The sequence below is a fragment of the Apteryx mantelli genome, chromosome 2 (genome assembly GCF_036417845.1).
Source record: "Apteryx mantelli isolate bAptMan1 chromosome 2, bAptMan1.hap1, whole genome shotgun sequence".
Taxonomy (NCBI): Eukaryota; Metazoa; Chordata; class Aves; order Apterygiformes; family Apterygidae; genus Apteryx; species Apteryx mantelli.
The window spans coordinates 40,038,621-40,060,021 of NC_089979.1; the positions used below are offsets into that span (position 1 = coordinate 40,038,621).

At 37.3% G+C, this 21,401-nt stretch overlaps 1 protein-coding gene across 3 annotated transcripts in view; it reads left to right on the plus strand.

The window, feature by feature from the left end:
• The window catches only part of SGK3 (serum/glucocorticoid regulated kinase family member 3), a 62,201-nt gene that overhangs the window by 31,790 nt on the left and 9,010 nt on the right, over positions 1 to 21,401 (plus strand). For all 3 annotated transcript variants that reach the window (XM_067290520.1, XM_067290521.1, XM_067290522.1), the window contains exons 2-10: positions 1,079 to 1,284; positions 6,043 to 6,126; positions 8,097 to 8,169; positions 11,057 to 11,132; positions 16,871 to 16,958; positions 18,876 to 18,925; positions 19,687 to 19,744; positions 20,558 to 20,641; positions 20,739 to 20,870. In XM_067290520.1, the coding sequence (XP_067146621.1) occupies positions 1,207 to 1,284; positions 6,043 to 6,126; positions 8,097 to 8,169; positions 11,057 to 11,132; positions 16,871 to 16,958; positions 18,876 to 18,925; positions 19,687 to 19,744; positions 20,558 to 20,641; positions 20,739 to 20,870 (723 nt within the window). In that variant the 5' untranslated portion in view covers positions 1,079 to 1,206. The remainder of the gene's footprint in view (positions 1 to 1,078; positions 1,285 to 6,042; positions 6,127 to 8,096; positions 8,170 to 11,056; positions 11,133 to 16,870; positions 16,959 to 18,875; positions 18,926 to 19,686; positions 19,745 to 20,557; positions 20,642 to 20,738; positions 20,871 to 21,401) is intronic.

Genomic DNA, 21,401 nt, shown 5'->3' on the forward strand with positions numbered 1-21,401 from the left:
TGTTTTGAAGAGAACTGAGGTCTCCTCTCTTTTTAAAATTTTTTCTCGTGTTTATAAGTCGGTCAGACACATACTGTGCTAAAAGCTGAGCTGCGTTCACTAAAAGACTTCAAATGGCCATGCAGGCTTGAACAGGGTTTTGTAGGTAGAAAGCATGAATTTCTGGTGCTCTTAGGCAGTACTAAAGTTCCTTGTATTTGCAGTGTGGTCCAGTGAAACATTTAGCAGTGTGCTCAAGGCAGGCCTGCAGAATACTGTGTCTCAGTGAGTGAAAGGACGCTTAGTTAGTACCGAGTTCTCTCTGCCTTTTTGATGGCTTCATCCTCTTTCCTGGCTTTTGCCCTTCTTCCCTTGTTCTCGGAAGTTCTACGGGGAAGTTCGGTGTCCTGCTGAAGGGACTGGACGACCTTCGTGTGCACAGCGCTGTCAAACACAAAGCGTGCCCAGTAGCGGCAGGGGGCAGTGCGGGCGCAGACCCTGTGTCAGCTACAGCAGTCATCAGTGTTGCTCTAAAAATAGACTGTAAATGTTCGGACAAACAACGTGATGCTACCTGTGTCCCTCTAAAATTCACATGAAAAGATATTTTGTTTCTCATGTCTTCTTTCGTCTCTGATGGCATAGTTGCCATGCTCAGCATGTTCTGACAAATCTGAAATGCCCTCTAGTACCAACGCATGCAATTGAAAAAACTTTGCTTTTAAAATAAACTGTTCTGAGTGTACATGTTAGTAGCTTTTCTCAGATGTTTGATACCCAGATGTTGTCTTTAATTATTTCTCCATGCTCTAGCTTTGGGCTTCAATGTATTCTCTGTAGTGGACATCAAATCTGTTTCCAATATGTCTGCGCAACACAATGCTTTTTGGGAGCGCTTGTGTTCTCAGAGAACTTCAGTGCTTTTAGAGAAAGGACAAAGGATTGCAAGCATGAAGCAGTTTACAAGATGATAGCATTTATAGCTGTGTATATGCATAGTGCACTGTATTTCCTGCCAGGAAGAGTTCTTGTCTTGCAAGTTCTAGCACTGTGAATTAAGTGTTCCTGTGCCTAATTTTTCCTTTATGTTCATTTTAAGATTACATGATGGAATTAACGTTTTTTCAAGAAAAGTTGCATATCTTGGATCAATACCGTTGAAGCTGTCTTCTGTTTGTGATACCATAAGCAAAATCTTGTGACAAATTTGTCAAAAGAACATATACAATGGATCTCAAAGAAAGCTGCCCAAGTGTTAGCATTCCCAGCTCTGATGAACACAGAGAGAAGAAAAAAAGATTTACTGTAAGTATATACAAATATAAGCATTGTAAGCATTAATAGCCTATGCATTTTCCTTGAAGTGTTACTTGGTTTTGCTAGCAAGCTTGCTATTACAGGTTACAGAAATCCATTCACTTGCTCTTGTGAGTACTGGCCATAATAAACACCAGGCTTTGCAATATGAGAAGCTGTGAATATTTTACAGTGTTTACCTGTATTTTCTGCAGGAAGCATTTGGCTTTACAAATTTCTGATTCTTTTTCCCCCAAATCCTAGCATTTTCTCATATTAGGTACATAAATGTCCTAAATGTATGGGTAGCATTTTGGTAACAAAGCAGATTGAAATTTGGAATTTTTGCATAATTTTACATGAAAAATCTCGTAAAGGAATAAAGGTTTTGAGGGTTTTTTTTAAGGCCAAGGCAGTTTTCTCATGGGTATCTTACACTTTTGTAATTTTTGTGTAAAAATATCTTAAAACATCACCTTTTTTGAAAGACCTTTCTTTCTCCTCTTCCTTCCCATTTTCCAATTCTAATCCCTGTGAATTTTTTCCTTTCCTGTTCCCATTTCCACCCCTGCCCTTCTCCTCCCTCTCTTCCTTTTTTAGTCTCCCTGTTTGACTTGCTTTCTGGAAGTGAAGTCTTTACTTCCCATTCTGTGGGGAAACTCTTTGCATTGCAGACTGAAAAATATAGCAGTGTGGGATGGATTTTGGTTTTGCTTGTATGTCTACTAGGATATAAAGACATCATAATACTCCCTTGAAAAAGTTTGATCTGTTTCATTGCTCTTGTGCAACTTCCTCCAAGCTTGTTCTATTTTTACTTTTTTGTGTGTGTATGAATTAGTCACTCTTCAAAAGTGGAATGTAAACACCGTTAGACTCAATTGCTGCCTGAAGAATATTACAAAACAAAAATTTACTTGGAGTTATTTATCTGTCTTTCCTCCTCCCCTCCCTTCCTCAGAGAAACAAGAATGCAATTTGATTAGCCTAAATATTCGCGTTTATCAAGATGTAATTTGGGGCAGGGGTATGCTGGTAAAGGGAACAAGCAAAAGAGAATTTACTTAATATTTTAACTTGCTGTATGTGTGGGAAACTCAAAGTAAACCAGCAGGAAAAACTCCGTAAAAGTCTAAACTTTTTTTTTAGCAGAACGGGTTTGTTTTACTGTCTCACTGCTGGCAGTCTGTTAAAATGTGCCAGTGTGCTACATCTGTGGCAGGTAGTAGTATTCTGATTTCCGGGTCAATTTAACTAAAGAAAATCTGTTTGACAACTTTTGCAGCTTAGAGGTCCTTTCTCTGGGCATGCCTTCTAGAAAGCTGTCCCAGTAATAGCAGGAAACTTCAGAATTTGGGGGGAGAGAAAGAAAAGAGGGAACCCAGCCTAGCTTGTGCTGTGTGGAAGTACACCTTGTCTTGCCTCTCCTGCTTTTTACCTCAAGGAGTAATTCGCAGCTTGACAAGAACTATTTTTCACAACCCAGCTTTTGATTTTTTTCATGTATGTTTTAGGATTTAATAACAGAAGTGAGGGTCGTGCTTTGTGGTAGGAACTGTGAATACCAGAGTGCATCTGTCAGTGGCTTTTACTCTTCAACGAAGCCAGGGAAGAGGTGATGACTGGAGCCCGTCAGCACTGCTTTGGGGAGGGGGGCGGACAGTGACACACAGGCTCTCAGTTCTGAACAAACTTAGAGCAGGCATAGCTGTCTGTTTCTGATAGCAATGTTAGTGCCATTGCCATAAAGAGCATTAAAGCCTTAAGGTGAAAGAAGAGGTTAAAAGGACATAGGCTAGGAGAGGCTTCAGGTGACGGTTTTATATAATCTTTACCTTAATATCACGTACATTATTTATCACTACTGCTTCTATTATGAGGCTATTCTGGAATCTTACTGGTCTGAATAGAAACTATAAATTAATAATGTCAGTCCAGAGAAAAAGACAAGTGTATGCCACTTAGCTTTTAATACCTTTTCTTTCTTCCTCACGTTTACCCTGCTGAAGCATTTTGAAAAAGCAATCACGTCCCTGTGCAGTCCTCATTCTAGTAGAGTAAAATTCATGGTAGCCTGCCTCTTTATTTTACCCACTCTGGTTCACTCTCCTGTCTTTTTCTGAATGTTCAGTATCCATGTTCTTCTTGAAAAGAGGCAAAATAGTTGTTTTGGACTGTATCTAGGCTATATTAATTGCTCTTCTGTCCTTGCTATGAAGCTGTTGCCCTTTCTGTTGCCCAGTTTTACCAAATAGCTTTATTTTGGATTTCTTCCTCTTATCCCTACACTGTTTGATGTCTGAGGATAAATTTTCTCTTCTGACCTGTTCTCTTGTCTCCTCTCACACCCCAATCATTTAGACACTCCTTGTGAAATCTTTTGCAATGGTTCTATTCCTCTCATTAAATCTGGAACTTTTGTCTCAGATGTTTTACATTTGTGACCTGTAATACCAAGCCTCTGCTGCATGAAAATTACGGAGTTTTTTTTATTTTGTTGACAGTTGCTAACTAATTTCCTTAGTTTTTCAGTGCTTGCTCTCTCTTGAAATGGAAAAACATTCAGCCTACCTTTTTGCTTACCTTTTCATTTGAATATTTAATCCAGGAGAGTGAAGCCTTTTTGTTTCTGTGAAAGCCTTTTTGTTTCAGTGACTTCTTTCATGAAGAAATCTGTCTATCACATCTAGAAATAACTGGGACCTGTCCAATCCAGATCTGGAAAGGCAGTTTATCAGAATGACAATGTTTTCAGGAATTGTTTTTACCCCTCAAAGCATTACATTATTTAACCACAGATTATTAGTTGTGGGTACATCTTGTCTATTCTTTAGGAGTTTTCTAAGACTGGTTTTGGTATCATTGGATTTGAATAGTTAGGGTAGGGTTTTTTTTTTTTTTTTTTTCCTGCCTTCCTAGAAATGAGCACTGTGACTATCTCTCAATTATTATCTAGGTGTAGTTGATAGTAATAATTCAACCCAAAGGTTTGCTAGGATTTTGGCTTTTATCAAATCCTTTGTAGCTACTGTATGCTTTCTTACTGTTTACTGCTTTGACAACTGTTGAACTTGTAGTTTCTTCTTTGTGAGTGTGCAAGAGCTTGGGTATTGGTGTGAACTGGATGACCTCTTGCAGTCCCTCTGCCTTTGCATGCTCTCATGTCAAAATACTATCTGTCTACCTATCTTTATGGCTGGCTGCTCCAAGAGCAAAGCAGTTTTAATCATGAGGTTGTTGGGGGATAGGGGAAGGGATATCATTTTGTATCTTAGGTTATCCTGGCCTCTGTATTCCACAGTCTGTGCATCTTGTCTCACTAATTTAAGACCATGTCCGTGGCCTGCCGCTTAAGCTTGTTGGCATTGCAGTTATGCGAAGTGATGAGCTTTTGTGTTTGAGCATTGTTTGCAAGACTTGATTGATATACAAGGTACTTGGTTCAGGAGGGCAATACTTCAGCCTCCCTTTGCAGCTGAAGCTTTTGCTATTTACAGACCTTGGGTAGGCTCTAGAAGGCTTATGTCTTTATGCTAACACATGCTTAGCAGTATAAAGGAAAATGAGTTTTCTAAGCAGAGTCTCATCAGCATTCTACTGAAAGTTTCCATCCAGCCTCCTCATCCAGTCTTCCCCAGACTGAGAGTAAGTATTTGAGCAGTTAACATAGCATGAATGCAGATCTCGGGCTAAGGAACTGATGGTGGTGGCTGCCACTTCCACTGCGGCAGTTACAAGGAGAAGGTGGAGCTGTTGTTGCAGGACAGAAGGGAGGGAAGATTGGAGCATCAGCCCATCTTTCTAGATCAGGAAGTAGCAGCCTTCTGCTCCCATTTCCCTGCTGCACCTATCCTCTCCCCTACAGGAATAGTCGTGCTCCTTTTGGAAGCACAAGAAGGTGGGGAAGGGAGTTCAGCTAATTGTATAGGAAAGAGGGAAGAGTCTTGCTCAGAGGCAGGAGAAGCCTTCAGGACGCTCAGCTGGCAATCAGTTTTATGAGACAGTTTGCCTAGTTATTAGAGTTCTCTTCTGTCCTGGGATTTGAACTTTGCAGCAGGTTCCAGCTATTCCTCCCTTGATCCCCAAATAGTGTATTATTAAATCTGTGCTGCCTCTCAGCCACAGCAGTGGGAATTTGTTTTTTTTGTTGTTGTTATTGGTTCCCCCTCTCCCCCAGAACAATTGTGTCCAAGTCCCCAACCATCTGCTAGGATACTGACCATAATGTATATTCAAGATGTTCTCTTTGCACCTGCCTTCTGTCTGTGCTTGGTCTCTTGGTTTTGATTAGGGCAATCTTCAGTGTTTAAATGCTTCGCTTCCTTTAATGGGTTATTGGGTTGTAACAAATTTTATAGCAGGACCTGGATTACTTTAGAGCAAGAAGCCATGACTTATTCTTGTATCAATGCCTTCAGCATATCGGGAATTTGATGGCTTTCTCCACACTTCTGGTATAGACTGGTATCTGATGGCCAAGTGTTCCTGTTAGATATGAACTAATTTCATGACGTTACGAAAGTTCATGGAGTCAGCTTTACTGTTTGTTTTGTTTTTTTATCTTGCAAGAAGCCAGACTCTCTTAATTTTTCTATTAATCTTTTGGGTTGGTGTTTACATGACTTTGTTGCAAGAAGCATATAGTTTAGTGAATATGTTTACATGATAAATTTAGCAATCTGCCCTTTTTTTTCACCCTGGGATTAAACCGAGTGGGTTTTCTTAAACTTTGCTGTTGGCATTAACTTTATCTTTGTGTTACTGCAGGTTTACAAAGTGTTGGTCTCAGTTGGCAGAAATGAATGGTTTGTCTTCAGACGGTATGCAGAGTTTGATAAACTCTACAATACGGTAAGAAAAAGGGAGACTAAGGAATCATACCAGAATAGTACAGAGTAACACTTATTTGCTATGTTTTATGCCCTTATTGAGTAGTTTGAGGCAACATTCAACAACTGAAGGAACCTGTTTAAACAAAACGACAAGGTGTTTTTGTTTAAACTCTGGTTTGTTTGAATTTCAAACTCAAAATCCACTTGGTGGTTGTTGTTTTTTCATTGTTGCTCAAGATTGTTGTCTAGTGAGAGAAATTTCCAGTTTCCTCGTTGTCAAAACATCTGAAATGTGTATGTGTTTGCGGTGGGAAAAATCATTCTTCAACTTAAAACAACTAGATAGGTAAATTTCTCTTAATAAGTGTTTTACTTCCAAGGATTGAAAGCAGTGAACAAATCCTTATTTCTTAATATAAACTTTCTGCAAAGTCAATCATGGCAATTGCTACCTGCCTTTTCCTAGCCAAATTTCATGGCTATGGCCATGGTCCTCTCTTTTCTTTTTTAATTCTTTAAAATAAAATAGGCCTCTTCAGCAATTGACTGTGAATTTCTTTGGTTCATTGCTAGAAGAGGATTTTGCCCTTTTTACATAGTGGGCAAGCAGGGATAATACCTGCTCTCAGCTATGCCCTGTATCGGTGCTTTTCTTTGTTTCTTCATGGTTAGAGCCCACTATTTCTGTTTTAACAAAAGAAGAAATAATTCTCTGTGATCTGCATTTAAAAAAAAAAAAATACTATGAGCTGCTTAACTGTGCATCTTTACCCGTTCCATTTCCCCCCTGAGAAAAAGGCATTTCTCCTTTCTGCCTTATTGTATTTGCATGATCTATGTGTGACAGCAGTGTACAAATGCAGGCACTGTGAGCTTGGAGCTGTCTTACAAGGTCTGAGCTGAAGTCATCCAAGATACACCATGTCATGCTTTTGTATGAATCTTTGGATAGACCTGAACGTGATGTGAAAACAAAATGTCCCATTTTCAAGACCTCCAGAGTGCTAAACAGACATTTTGGTGATCATGTTTCTATTCTGTTCCCATTAAGATTGACATTGCTCTGTTGAAACTTGTTCAGCCCTGTTTTTTCTAATGCATGTAGAGGGGGAGGTCCTGGGGAAGCTAACTGGAGAAAGGGAGGGCATTTTGTCCAAATTTTGTTCTTCATAATTCATGTAGTGTAGTACACCAAGAAGAACTTGGATTGCTAATTGGAGGAGATACTGACATTTCTAAGGAAAGAAGAGCTGCCAGTTACTGTATAAGAAAACTTCTCTCTTAAAGAAGATGAATAATATTGCTCTTCCTGCGAGCACCTGAAGATGAAGTGAATGTAATCAAGACTTTGCTCATGACAATTTTTTTTTATAATTTCAATCCTCTTACATATAATCTTAACCTGATTACTAAATGTAACATATAATCAGATTGTCAGGTGTAGCATAATAAGCCATAGGTTTTTCATCCATTTACAGCTTTGACTTAAGGGGTAGATCACCTGTTGCTCTTAAAGCTTTGGAATGTGGCTTGTGCAAAAAAAAAAAAAAAAAAATCTAAAGGCCTATATCCCCAACCCATTTAAAACCTCACACATACTTTCCTATAAAAGCAAGAATAAGAAGGAAAATAAAAAAAGGGAGAGCGAGAGGATTGAGGGAGGAAGAAAAGAGAATAAACAAACACAGAAATTCTAGCCAATTTTTTTAGTCTGGGGTAAGTAGGAATTCATTTTGGCAATACTGCAGAAGATAGTCCATAGCTTTCTAAAGTGAGATAGCCCTTGGATTTAAAAAGGTATGTGACTTGCCTAAACAAGCTGAGTGCAGGTTGTTTTCTGCTGAATGTATGAATAGAGAAGATGGCAGAGAGCAGCAGAATTACTAATGATCAGATGTTCAAACTCATCAGAAATCGGAAATCAGATGCGATTATTCCTAGATACTTGGATGCCTGTGCACAATACAACTGTATGTGTTTTATTTGCAGCTAAAGAAGCAATTTCCCACTATGAACCTGAAGATTCCAGCTAAAAGAATATTTGGAGACAATTTTGATCCTGGTAAGCTATAACCTTTTTATTCATTCTGTCAGTTTCTATATGCAGCACTGGACCTAATCCAGCCTATACGAAGCTGTCTTCCATCAGTTTTACAGCAGTCCCAAAACAGTGGCTAAAGCAAAGTGTAGTCATACTTAGTCACAGACAGAAGTTAGCCTAGGCAGTCTACCACGTGATCTTGAACAACCTATTCCTTAGTGGCCTGGAAGCTCTCTAGCAGAGTGCAGTAGCTCCTCCCAATCCTTCCATATTCAGGGTTGTGAGAGATACTGAACTGGCAGGTGTAATCTCTGCGATAAAAGCAAAAGCCAAAAAAACAGGCTCTTGTAAACATATGCCTAATAAATTTCAACCTTGCCTTGTGTGACTTTTCCCCTTGGAAAATGAAATAACTAAAGGACTTATCTTAGAAGGCCTTTGAACTCCCTCTATCTAAATGTGCTTCCTTGTACAGTTTAGATGAAAATGGACCTCTTCCTGTTGTTGTTCCACATATAGAAGCCGCTCTGATATGAAGGCAATGTGATCCAGTTTGTATTGATAGGCCCCAATTAAGCTTGCTCTGCCCACATCAAAATACTAATGGAAAGTCACTCTTAAAGTGCATTAAATGAACCTAAGTGGCACCACTGATGAATACAAAAGCAAATGGGCAGGCCAGGCCTTTGCTCTGTATATTTATACCCTTCATTCAGACCCTTGATACTTAAGGATCTTCCTGTTAGTCGCTGGCATCCCAGTGCTCTCCCCGGCTTGCTTGGTGCTCTGCCTTCTCTGATATCTATGCTTGTTGTTTCACCTCCTTCTGCACCCGTTTCAGGCTTTTCATGTATTCCTTTGCCTAAATACAAATGGATCCAAATGTGTTGACCTTCTTGTGTTGATCTTCTTGGGATGTATTGGTTTGGGCTTCTATTTATTTATTTATTTATTTAGCCATCTTAATTTCTGGCTGTTACACCGTTATTCATCTGGATCCTGACATGAAACTTCCTTTTCATTTTGTATTCAAATAATCATTTTAGCAAAGCAAGCATCCAGGCTTACCTTGCTCTAATGTCTTCTTCTGATGAAAATGTAAAGGATTTCCAAAAGTCCTACACATATTGCACCTAGATGAACTTCTTTTTTTGTTTAGTTTCTTTCCTTTTCTCCTACCTTGGGGTTCTCAGAGCTGGCTGGAAACTTAGTAATGGCATGCAGTCAGTCTCTTATACAGTCAAATATACAGGTAGCTTTCTTGGAGTCAAATTTAGGAAAATGTTGTTTAAATGAGAGAAATAAATTAAAGATGTATTAAAACTATATATGTGAAACACACAGTCATAGTCCTCAGACTTGTTTTGAATTTCCAGGAACTGTCCTGAAATCCTTGAAGCATGAGAAACTAAATTGTTCTCAAGATTCCTGTTGCTGGGGAGCAGGGTGGAGAGAGAGCCATGATGCTCATTTAAATAATTCTTACACTTATTTACTAGAGCTTTGATGTAATGTTTCTGCTGGCTTCTGAAATAACTTACATATTTTAGAGATTTTTGAAAAAAGTGTTTTACTTTTGTCAGCTCATGCTTGTATGTGCAGCTCCAGTATGCAGAATTGTACTAACACATTGGAGTCTGAAAGTGCAATAGAGTGAAACTGTAAAATCTCCCTTTCCCAAAGAATACCAAAAATACTATCTGTTACAAAATGTTACAAAATCACCTTAACGCTCTTTTTTAGTGTCACTTAGGTTATTTCAAAATTAACCTTGTTTTAACTTTAAAAACAGGGCAGAAAGAAATCATAGAATCCAGGCAGAATAAAAACTAGAAAATTACAGAATACATTTTAGCTGAGGCGATGCAGATGTTTTAGCTTCAACAACATAGATAATTTTTTAGGTTTGGAGCAGCTGATTGCCTTCTACATACACTGTACTGAAATTGCTGATGTTGGTAACTCCCAAAAAACCTTATGCAAATTTCCCTCCCTGTTGGATATCAGTAATTTAGGATATTAAGTACCCTAACAAGGATTTAGAGATTATATTCCTGAAAAAACATTAATGTTTTAATATTTGAAATATAACTTTTAAGAATTTTAGTAGTTACCAGTAACTTACCTATGACAAAGAGTCTCATTGGAATACCTTAGAAGTTAAAATACACAATTTGTATGAGGAAAATGAATGGTTTCTATTGATATGAACAATGAAAGACAATGTATTTCTCTTTTGCACTTTATTCCATGATAGATCTCTTTTTCTATTTCAAGTCCTGCTTGTATCTTTCCATAGTGCTAAAGGAAAGTTAAATGTTTTAAACTGGATGAGGGTGGAAATTCTTAGGATTTTTTTTAAATTAGAGATGATGTCCAAAATGGAAAAGAAGCATTTTATTTAATTATCTTCAGTGCTTACATCTGAGTGCCTGCTGGCTACATGGATTGTGCAACTTTCCCACTGCCATGCATTTATTACAGAAATATGCTGCTCGGTGGGACTGTTCATGTACAAACCTGACTTGTGCCACTGAAGTCAAGTTTTGCCCGCGGCTTCTTGCTGAGCAGAATCGGGGCCCGAAAGGCTCACCTCTGCCGTGAGTGCACAGCTTAGTCCACTGCGGTCGCACGCTATTCTTGAAGCACTTTGAACCTTCAGTCCACCTGACTTAGTGTGTTTCTATTTCCAAGTGGTGTTACAGAGAAACTGAAATTTGATCTCTCACCTCCCTTCAGTGCATTTAAGCTCATGATTTTCATATGTGGAACCAATCCTGTTCTGACCTCTCTCTTTTTAACTGATATACATTTAAGTCCTAAAAAAAAAAAAAAAAAAAGCCAAATTTGAAAATAAGTCTTTTTCATGAGTTGACTGATCATTCCTAATAAATCTATCTTTTTTCAGATTTTATTAAACAGAGAAGAGCAGGACTGAATGAATTCATTCAAAATTTAGTTAGACAGCCAGAACTATGCAACCAGTAAGTAGTTTCACTTCCATTTTGTAAGGACTATATAAATGATATGGGATGCCAAATACAAAATTGCAAATTAAGTACTTTTAACTAGAAAATACATTGTACCTGTTCAGTGCTTTTAAGTATAATAATTAATCTTTAATATGGTGGTTCTTTCCTATAAGAAGAATCTAGACAGACTGATGAACAATAGAAAATGTTTTTGTTTTCTCAAAACTTACCTACAAATCAATTTGCAGACATCTCATTACCTGATTTTCAGTTCAAGGGGTGCAGATTCCAGTGTGAACTCTCTTGCTGTAGAGCAGGTGTTTGTTTTGCTGACAGCTGTGTTGTTTGAGAACTTCACCATTATTTGCTGATTATGTTGCCCTTCTGGGAGAAAGTCATTTCCAGCCTAATTCTGTTAGTGTAGTTAATGTGTGCGCTCCAGAATTTGTTTTAAGCGTGTTAACCAGGTAGCTTAATCAGCTTATGTAGGTGGCTTGGGCTAACCAAGCTGACCTGCCTGAAGCATGTGAAGAAGTTTCCACGCAAACTGTTCTCCACACTGTAGGTGTGTTAACCTCCATCAGTGGGACAGTAATCAGTAAGAAATGGTAATAGTGCCTTAAACAGCTCCAGTTAAATCCGGTTTTGTGTGTGGACTGATTTTGGGGGTAAACAACATTTTTCCTTAAGTTTAAATCTATTCCTAATCAATTTAAACTTAAAAAGTAAATACATCCATGAAGCTTTCATTGTTGCTTAAAAATAGTAAAACGGTGACGCTCTACATTTGGCTTTAGTGATGAGTCAATTTCTTCAGTACATATGCTCTGCTTAACTTGTCTGTCTGTACAGCCTGTGGAACTGCTCATTTCCCACAGAAAGCAAAACAATCTCCAGCAGGGAATCCTGCTGCAGTGTGCAGTCAGATGTTTTTTTCCAACAAGTGAACTATTTAATGTCCTGTTAACCTGAAATACGTACTTCCTTTTTTCTTTTTTCCTTTTTTTTTGGAAGCATTTTATATATACTTCCTTGTGACAAGTGGAAAAAACTTTTAAACAAAACAAAGTCTTTATGATGGAATCGTTTTCCAGTAAAGGAAATAGTGTCAGGGTGCTGATCATAACATTGTCCTTCTCTGGGAAAGAATGAAAAGCAGTTTAAAATAACTGCTGTTGGAAGCTAATCTGTTTTGTTAAATTGATAAATAAATTTAAAAAAAAAGGTATTCTTTCCTACAGTCCCTCCCCTGTTTGGTTGTCTGTATGTTCAACTACCAAATATTTTGTCTCAAAACATCTTATATTCGTTCTCCAAAGGTAAAACAGTGCTTTTCTTTTTTTAATACACATCACAAAATTGTGTGCTTGTTTAAAAAAGCAAACAAACAAAATTCAAATCCAGTTGCCTCCTTAAATTTTCGTGAGTTTTTAAGTGCTGTAGATTCAGCTACAGATGCATTTGACTGTTAAGTTCTTTAACATGGCACTTAGCCTGTCTGATCCATGAAAACTAACTTAAACCAATATTAAAAAATAGGGATTGTAAAGACTTTGGTGCTATCAAAAGTGTGTTTAAAAAAAAATAGCAATAAAAAGCTTATTAGGCAGAATTCCATAATTAAAAGAAAATTAAAGTTTGTATTGTGCTGTTCTCCTCCTCCTCCCCACCCTTAAAATAACAGTGATTTACATGGGAGAAAAAACAAGCAATAGATTCATAGTTCAATGCAAAAGCATTTCATTTCATAGTATTTCTGTGGTGTATTTTTTTAAATAACTGTGAGATACTTTATTTTTTAAGGAGTCAGCTGTCCCTTTTTTGCAGTACTCCATCGCAACAAATCATATTAATAATTACATAATCTGTGGCATTTCTATGTGCTAATAAATGCTAGCAGCGAAGAAATAGCAGAACTTTACTTTGTGGGTGTGAGTGGGTTTTTTTGGGGGGTGGGGGGGAAGGGGTAAAACCTGCTGGAGACTATTAAAGGGATATGTGGCAACTAAGTCTTTACAGATAGTTCAAGAAAGCATGTGGGCTATTTTGCTGTAAAAAGCTATTTAAATTTGATATTAGGTAAAATAATTTAGTAATATGCAAGGAAGACTTTGAGCACTCTGTGTATTCTCAGAGAGATTTAAGGAAGTCCACCTTCCACTAAATCTTTTAAGCACTAAAACCAGTATCAGCATGTCATACTTTCAGTCCTGCCTAGGAAAACTGTTTTAGTGAAAGCTTAAGGATGGTTTGTGGCAGCTTCCTCATTTCTGGAAGGGAAGGCACCTGAATGGCTGAATTGACAAGCATGAATGTCAGATTCGGTATGTCCAAGACAGTAATGCTTACATTATTCTCTGAAAAATGCAGCACTGAGAGATGTTCTTTTTTTTTTTCTTCAGTAGATATTGTTCTTGAGTCTGTCATGTTCTTTGAATACTGTATCAAAAATAAACCTTACTTCTCAATAATAAACCCAGCAAAAAAATAAAGTGAATTAGAGAGGTGAGAGACACCCTGTAATGGTTGATTCAGGATTTTCCTGTAATCACAGTCAGGTGGAATACTGGGCTAGATAGATTATTGGCTTAGGCCAAATTGCGAATTAAGTGGACCAGCTTCAAGCTCCATTTACTCATCTAACTTTTATTTGAAGGAGAACTTTCTCTCATTGTCAGAATACAGATACTGCAAAAAAAGAGGTCATAAGGAGTAGAGATCTGATAATGCCTCCCCGGCTTCTGACTGATATGCTGGATAGGAGCTGGGAGTTTGTTCCTTGCGAGCAGTGTGAGGCTGCCTAAACCACTGGGCAACTATTCCGGTTGGGCTGCTCTCCCGCTCAGTTGTAGGTCTTCACTGTAAAAAAATAATGTATTTAATTGTCTAGCACAACACTTTCAAAGAAAACCTGTTTGAATCCAAATGTATAATAGAGGATGCATTAAAAATGTAACGATGATTTCAAAATAGTCCTAAGTAGCTCCTTAATGAAAACTGGCACATTTGCACAACTGTCAAAGAAGAACTTGGGGATAACAATAGCTTGCAACCTCTTTGGGAAATGAGCTATCAGTACCTGAAGTAAGAACTGGGATCTGTATTCGTTCACTAGAAAAGAATTAGAGTGACTAGGTTTTCCGGTTTCAGAATCAGATGGACATGAATATGAAAGCCCTGGATCATAAGATTGTGCAGTCCGTATCAGGGAGGGGAAACCTCTCATTATGTTAATCTATTCTTTTAAAATCTTCCAGTGCATTATGGCTTTTGGGGCCTGTATTTTGCATAAAAAGACAGCAGTTTTTAAGTGTGTGTAGAGAAGGGGGGGAGCTGTGCACTGTTATTTAAATGAAATGTGTCTTGAACGCCAACATCTTGTCACTGGCAATTAATCTTACCATTTTACCCACAAATATGAACAAGCCCCAAAAGTTACATGAATCTTGGAGTATGTCCACAATTTCTTTATGGCTTCATGTATTTACGCAGGAAGGCTAATGCAGGGCTAGTATCACAGAAGAGCCATATTTAGGCAGATCTTGGGGCCCCTTCATGGATTTTGGAGGTAATCCATAAACTAAATTTATCCAATCCATCATGGAAAGCCAGACAGAAAACACTTGCTGATAGCATATATGCAAGGTATATTGAGCATTCCTTTTTAAACTGATTTTGCAATCCTTTTAATTTGATACGTGAAGCTATCTTAGGAGTAGTTCCAGTGTGTTTTAAAACACATTGAATTAATACAGAATGTGAGCTAATATAGCATAGAAATCTTACCAATCTGTACAGCATTTTGCACAATGCACTGCAGTCTTGCCTAAGAACATGGTACATCAGACTTTTTTAATCACCACTTTTTTGTATAATTTCCTCAATTGTTAAAATTACAGGTGTGATCATGTAACATTGATCAGTTATGCCTCCGGTTGCCACACCTTGTAGAAATCGTTGAATACCCTTCAGCTGTATAGCAGCATTTCAGCCTGAGCTGATTTTTGCTATGAACTCGCTCATGGACAAAGTTACTATAGTAACTATTTGAGATGTATTACAACATGCTCTATTTAATCAGCCAGTTGTCTAAAATAATGCTGAAAGGTAATTAAAGTCAGGTTTTGTTACTCTGTCTAGTGAAAAACATTAATCATCACTTTTTATTCTTGATTTCATGATAGGCAAAAGTTAGAAAATTACTACATCATGGGTCAATATTACTACAATATTCAAACCACAATGATTTTTGTTTTCCTGGACTCAAGATACAAAACATACCATAAAATAGATCAGAATTTGGAATTTATGTAAGATTGGAAGAATTAAACTGAAGTGGGTGTGAAACTGAACAGTCTTGTCCTTATACTTTAAATCTAACAGGTTAAAGATAACTGAAGTAGATGTTTAATGGGATTTAGAAATACAAGTAAGATTTCGCAGATCATAAGCGTATGATATGAGTTAGGTTCAATAATGCTAATATGAAATACAGTAGCTGGAGAAATGTCAGAAACAGCTCATCTCTCACTTTTGAGCCTCGCTTTGCAGACATGTGAAGGGCAAAATAGATTGTAGAAAGCAAAATAATTGCATCTGATTCTGTTATAAAACTACATTATTTTATATACACTAATGATAAGATGAAGGAGCAGCTATGTGGTAAGACAGTGTTCTTGTACTGAATGGCTCATGCAGAGGTTCCTGTCTCTGGGTTGGTTGTCCTGAGACCTTCTCAAAGAGCTTAATCTCTGAAATTTAGGTATGACGCTTCTTTAATAAGCTGCTATCTTTTAGTGAGCTGAAGGAAGTTGACAGATTCAAGGCATCTCTTTGAGATACAGGATATAAGTGATACCCATTTATTTAGGAATTAATTTTGCCTTATTTGTGTTACATTATCACTTATTGTGCTGTCGTTAAGATATTAAGTTCTTCTCAATGTGCTGTTATGTAAGCCTTGCTTCCTGGGGGCAGATTCCCAGAATTCTGTTATTTTCCCTCTTTTGCCCCAATCTTCCTTCCCTAACCCCCACCAAAATAGAAGCTGGATACCAGTGCTGCAATTAAAACTTATTTCCTCAGATACTGTCGGGAGCTTGCAGTTTCTCTTGTCAGTTCCTGAAGGAGAGCAGTTTTTGTCATGCAGCTGACTGGAAGGATTTCTTATGTTTGTCTTGGCAGCGCAGCTGGAATTCATTTAGAATACAAAAGGATGAATATTCTGGTTTAAAGTTGTTGGGACCAGGAACGTTACTACCGTGTATCTCTCAGGATGTGCATCTCTATGGGTTATAGATGATGTATTTCATTCTGTATTGTGTTGCACCATCTCATTAATTTTGGAAAACTAAAAATGACTCTTAATTCTTCAGTTGTTGAAAGAAAAATGGTTTTCTGGTAGTTGGTAGCCAGTTAGAACTTGGATAGTTCTTTTTCTTCTAATAATTACCTTCAAATGCAGTTGTGCAGAGCATTTTCTCATGAGGTCTTCATGAACATGTGTACTTCACCATGTCAAACTTTCACAAGTGGAAACTTTTATATACTGTATATAATATTTTCATCAATTGAATTATGTTGCTACAAAAGTGTTTCTTGTACACCATCCTTAATTACCAGAATTTAAGTGTAAACTTTATGATGAGGATCTCCTCTGTCCACCACTGTTTAAGGCATTACTCTTTCTTTTCTATGGCTGAAAATCATGTAGGTTATTGGTGTCCTAATGCATTTAACTGTGTTTCTAGCCCAGATGTCAGAGCATTTCTTCAGATGGATAACCCAAAACACCAGTCGGATCCATCTGAAGATGAAGATGAAAGGAGCAATCGGAAGGTAATAAAACAGAAGTACACCAGTCTTCTAAACTTCAACTACTTGAGGGCAATCTAAGTACATTATTTACTGAAAATTACAAGCTGGTTTCACAATAAATCACGTCTGTGGTCTTTTAAGCAAAACTGTTTCACTGTGGGCTGTAAGATACTTTCGATACTTTCCTTTCAGATGTGAACTGCAGAGGGGATAAGAGTGACTACCTAGCTTTGTCTCGCTTCTTCCCCACTTACTACGGGTGAAATAACACAGCTATAGTCATAGCTTAGCTCTCAACTTTTCAGTCTCTTCAAAGATTCTTGCTAAGGGCATCTGGCAAGAAGCAGGAGGGATCGAATGTTTAATTGTTTATTTTGTTTGTTTGCTCCTTTAAAGAGGATCAGAAAACTAATTCTCTAGGGAAAAAAAGTCAGTCTTTCTAAAAGTCACTCAGGAGCAAAGATAGATTTGATTTCAATTCACATTTAACACTGTGCGAGTTCTCAAGCCTCTTTTGTCACAAAAGTCACTACAGAAATGCCATTTAAGTGAATTTCCCTGGAAGTTAATTTAGAGCAGTCCTGATTGAAAAAGGAATATTTCTAGGAAGACAGAAGTGGAATAATTGAACTTGTTTCCTCTATGATTTACTACTTGGCATACAAATGTAACTTTCTTTAGCAGCAACTCAGTAAAAGAGAAGTACTAAGATTAGAGTCGTCTTATTTAAATCTGCTGTGGATCACAAATAATCCAGTCTGTTTTCTGAAAGTTTCACTTCTAAAGACGCCAGTCTATTTTATTTTTCTGAAGTGTTCCACAGCACTGCATCCCAGTATGCGTACAGCAATATTTTCCTCCTCTCCTTTGAAACAGATTTTTAGTAGTGTGGAAAGACCTAAGTTTTCAGTGGAAAATTAATGATGGGTCATTCCACAACAAGTATCAAAATAGGAAGAGAGCTAATGCATAGTCCTGAGCCATACTTTTTAATAGAGGAATATCTCTCTCCCTTAGCTTAAGTGATGAAGCCCTCCAAAAGACATCATAAAACATACATAGTAGCTCTTTAAAATCTGCCTAGTACTGTTGTGCAATTATTTCTTGTTAGTGCAGTAGTCATGTCTCTTGCTTTTGTCACGACATTCTCTCCTTTTATAGGACTTCTTGATTTTTGTCGTGCCCACTAGCCTGTCTGCAGATAACTTGTCTTTGAATACAATTTATCTTTCTTTGATAAACTCCCAAAGCACAATGAGGGTAAAAACATTGCTTTTCTTATTTAAAACCAAAATAAAATGGAGAAAGTTACTTAAATGGAAATGGCTTTCTCCTCTCCCTGTAATTTCCAAAGTCTGTCTGGGTGTGTACTAGTACTGGCAACATCCTTGCCATTCCTGGAATTAAGTTAATTAACCTTTAATATCAGGATAGGAAAGGTTGGTGGCATTTTCTTTTTTTTCTTTTCTTTATTTTAAGTACTATGTCTTTAATTAGACTCTTGCATAAATGGTGGATTTTTTAAAATAATATTATTGGCAAGATCTTGGAGAACTCAGGGGAAAAAAAAGGTGGAAAATATATTCCTAGAGCAAATGCAGAAAGGGTTAAGTTCTGGATGAGGAACAAGTTGTTAATTTAAAGGGGCTGATGTAAATTTTTGTTCCTAACCTTGTCCTCTAGATTTGGACACAAAATTGTTTTATTACCTTTATGCATCAATATGATGTGTGTAGAAATAATACTTTGTGAAAAGATAATGATGGCCAGATACTTCAACTTAGGAAGTGCCCAATCTGGATGTTAGACATATTTAAATATCTAACATAACAAGTGTGGAGGTTTGGACTTAGCAAATTATTAGAGTATTTTGAAATTAATATTGTTTGAAATATAAGAGAGAATTTAAAAAAAAATTTTTTTTGTCTTTCCCAACAGTTAAATTCTACCTCACAGAATATCAACTTGGGACCATCTGGAAACCCTCAGTAAGTCTGACTGAAACATAAACTGAATGTAATTGTTAATAGTATGAAAAGTTCTTTGGTTATATGCCTCTATTTGTTGATTTGCACTGCTCAGGAGGAAGCAAAACATTTAATCCTGTGCTGAATAAACAACCCTCTTTTAAACTTTTTTCCTCTTCACCTTCATGTTTTGTTAATTTGCTATCCTTTTATTTAAGGATGCTACAGCAAAGATGACCTCTCTTTTTTGCGGAGTGGTCCACAACTGTTATGAAAAGAATGTGAAAAGTTTATGAAAACAAGTTTGTCTTAATGCATGACAAAGGAGCAAGTTACCATGTTGATATTACAGACCTAGTCACAGTAGTCATAACTTGCTTCTCTGTTTGGTGTGTTCTTTAGAGTTGCTGTTCTCACTTCTGTGTGAATCTGTGCTTTTCTCATCTTCCTCGAAGAGATGACTGCTGTTTGGGTTTTGCTTTCCTCACTGATTTGTTCTGTGCTAACAGGAGAAAATGTGAGACTTAATAGGCTGCAGTAAGAAATGAAATTCTGAGAGTATTTCTCTTTGGAGTCAGTAAATGAAGAGGTGAATAGTGATGTAACTGTTTTGGAAGTTGAGAAGATGGATAATTGTTTTGGTGACAAAAATATTTCTGACTTGCACTTCTTAGACTTGTGCTTCTTTATCAGTTCAAGTGCTATAAAAGTAGACTGCTATACAGCTATGAAGTTTGTAATTTCTACTGAAATAACTTGTCTCCTTCCTGAATATCTTTCAGGGCTAAACCAACAGACTTTGATTTCCTGAAAGTTATTGGGAAAGGCAGCTTTGGCAAGGTGAGCTTTCTTATTACTGTGTCTCGTCCTGGTACAAGGATATCAGCTGGTGTCTCGTTCCTGCTTACTGATAGCTAGAGACTGGGCCAGAGGCTTTGGAAGTGGTATTGTGTGTTTGGTCTAGGCATATAAGCTGTTGTACTGGATACCTGCTGCTCCTCTTTATAGCCCTGCCATTTTTTCTTTCTGATGTGGCAGCTGTACTCCCAACAAGTGACCAAGGCAGTCTTGTAACAGAAGAGCATTTCCCTTTCTTGTTAAGAGCAACAGGAAGGAAAGGAGGTACCCCTGTGCTTATGCAGCAGCTGGAATTCGAATCCTGGATTTCCCTGTGTTGGAATGGGGTGTTTTGTCAAACACTATGGAGCAGTGTAAGCAACAGCCCCCGCCCCCCCCCCCAAAGTGAGTTTAAGATTGATGCCCTACAGAGAGAGATGTAACAGAGACTCCCTCTTGGAATCTTTGTTTTCAGGTTATTTTAAAAGTTGTAGTTTTTCATAAATTTACCTTCCAACAATTTCAGCCATTTTTATCAGTTTTCATCTCAGAAGACAGATTCAGCAGGTCCTGCAAAATATTTGTTATAATTCAGCCCTTCATGATATCACTATATGGACAGATTTTACTGAACTGTAAGCTGACTCCAAGTGTTTTCTCTATTGGTAATTGTACTGCTCATTGACTGTATTAAAAGCAAAGAAACTGTATTGTGAACAAATAGCATTAATACTTTCCCATTATGCTGGGGTTATAAATTTATTATTAATATGAACTACAACAATCACATGTCTTCCTTTGTTTCAAATTTCACAGGTTCTTCTTGCAAAACGAAAACTGGATGGGAAATACTATGCTGTCAAAGTGCTGCAGAAAAAAATTGTTCTTAACAGGAAAGAGGTGAAGACAAATATGCTTTCTTCCACCTCCCTCCCCTTCTTTTTCCCTTAATTAAATTTTTTTCCTCATTACTTATTGACCTTTTGCTTCCTTACAGCAAAAACATATTATGGCTGAGCGTAACGTGCTTCTGAAAAATGTGAAACATCCATTTTTGGTTGGATTACATTACTCCTTCCAAACAACAGAAAAGCTTTACTTTGTTCTGGATTTTGTTAATGGCGGAGAGGTATGCAGTTATTGTGTTTGGTTTTGGTCTTTATTCTGCTAATTCTAGATGGAAGGAACAAAATATGCCTTTATAATGTGCTGTGATAAATGTTCTCCCAAGTTTTGAAAATCCTATTACTTTATCTTTTGAGTAATGATGTTATCGGCCTCAGTAGCTAAACAGACTCTATTCCTCTTTTCACCAACAACTTTAATCCAGAATTTATCCATGGTTGTCAAATATAAATACCTTCTCTTTTACAGTTCTGTAAATTTACCTCTATTATGAATTAATTATATGTTGACATTTTTCACCATGTAAAACTGTCTTTTGCTCTTGCACCTGCATTAGTTGAGATGCTAATCTTTCAAAAGTGGAAGGAAGGAAACAGGCAGCAGAATTTATTACTTTGATGTTATTGGGAGCCTCAGGATTATTTTGTGGCTTTGCATGGTCTAATTACTTATTACCAAATAGCCTCATCCTCAGGATTCTTTTTCTTGAAGCAGTGCTATTGAATCTGAGGAGTCAATAAGTAACCTGGGGAAA